Genomic DNA, 1,621 nt, shown 5'->3' on the forward strand with positions numbered 1-1,621 from the left:
CGGCTGCGGCTGCGGCGGGGGAGGCGGCGGCGCCGGAGGAGGCGGCTGCGGCTGCGGGTTGGTGGCCATGGAGGCCTGGGCCGGGGAAGGCGCGGGCCCGGGCGGGCGGGCGCTCCTGGGAGGCGGCGGCTGCACCGGTCCCGCCGCCTGAGGGAAGCCAACGGGATGTTGTTACGGAACCAGCGGATCCAGAGCAACCCCGGAAGTGAAAGGGAACCAGGGGAAGAGAGGAAAAGGAGGTGACAATAGCAACGGAGGCTTGGCGACGGGAGCCGCGAGGGGCCATTTCCGGCCGCCCGCGGGCGCCCTCGCGAGGCGCGCTTGCGGCGGAAGCGGCGGCGACCAGGCGCTGCGAGCCGCGGCGTCCGGGCCAAAGACCAAGGTCAGGAATCCGGGGTGGTCGGGCGTGCGAGCCACGCGACTCTCCGGGCCAGGGGGCCGACTGGGCGCCCGCGCGGCGCCGGCCGGGTTCCCTGCGCGGTGGCATTTAGGCCTGACGCCCTTGCTTCTCTTGCACGGAGCAGTCGAGATCCGTAGTCGTTTGTAATGCGAACCGTAGGTGGAAGTGCTTCTCTAAACTCTCCCAACCGTCTTCGCTCAGCCTACGATCCGGCCCAGTTTTCTTCCAAGCAGGTAGCTCCAGCCGCCTCCTGTCTTTCTTCCCCTCTCTCCCTCCGGTTTTTCCGTGGGCGTCCCCCTCTTACTTCGAATGTGTCTGTGGTCTGGAACTCGCTCCATCCCAACAGCACCTTCCTGCCCGTGAAGACAAGCCCCCAGGCTTTTAGTTTTAACGGTTTGTTATGGATTACTTTGATAGGAACAGGTAACGCTCCTGTAGCTCTCATGCAGCACTGTGTGCCCCGCATGGCCCTGAAAGCTTCTTATATGCATTAATTAGTTCAGTCTTTGGAACGACACTAAGCTACTAGGTCTTAGTACTGTCATCGGTCTGTAAATCAGGAAACGGAGGCCCTTGAGACGTTAAGTAAATTGCCTAGGGTTACACAGCAAGCAAATCGCCCGATTCTAGACTAATCTATTTTTTAAAATTATTAGTACACAAATTGAAATTAGTATTAACAAATTTTCGTAATTATTTAGTAGAATGAAAAATTTATTGGAAAATACATCTTGGTTAAGCGGATACTGTTGTTTTTACAAATTCATTTGTCTGTGGATGAATACGCTTCATTGTTGGAAGGAGAAAGGCTGAGCGTGACTTCTGTTGTTATTTCTAGTTTTTATAGCTCTACGCCCTGAAAAACCGTGTTCATATAAACAAGTACATACCTGTGAATGGAGTCTTACTATAGCAATGTCACTCAATTCTTGATCTCAAAAAATTAGAGTTGATGACTTATGAGTTCACTTACTCAATTCAGCCTCCTTCAATTTTGTTGAAAGCAAAGAATTGAAAGCCACCCGACTTGCCAAAGGATTTGTGTATCTAGTCCTTATTGTTCCACTTTTTCAGTTTCTGGGAAATATAACAAATAGGCTTAACAACATATCAAATGACTATGAATTAGACTTTTTTTTTTTTTCAGTGAGATGTATCTTGTTTAACCTGACACGCTCAAAATTTGGGGAAAATCTAGACATTGTTCATTTTCATAAGTGG

The 1,621-nt window shown here is 51.3% G+C and overlaps 1 protein-coding gene across 1 annotated transcript in view; it reads right to left on the reverse strand.

The window, feature by feature from the left end:
- BOD1L1 (biorientation of chromosomes in cell division 1 like 1) overlaps positions 1 to 195 on the reverse strand; it is a 53,752-nt gene extending 53,557 nt beyond the window's left edge. Inside the window, exon 1 of the mRNA XM_049632632.1 lies at positions 5 to 195. Coding sequence (XP_049488589.1) covers positions 5 to 69 — 65 coding nt within the window. The 5' untranslated portion in view covers positions 70 to 195. The remainder of the gene's footprint in view (positions 1 to 4) is intronic.
- Positions 196 to 1,621: the final 1,426 nt, after the last annotated feature.

This window comes from Panthera uncia, chromosome B1 (genome assembly GCF_023721935.1).
Source record: "Panthera uncia isolate 11264 chromosome B1, Puncia_PCG_1.0, whole genome shotgun sequence".
NCBI classification, from domain to species: domain Eukaryota; kingdom Metazoa; phylum Chordata; class Mammalia; order Carnivora; family Felidae; genus Panthera; species Panthera uncia.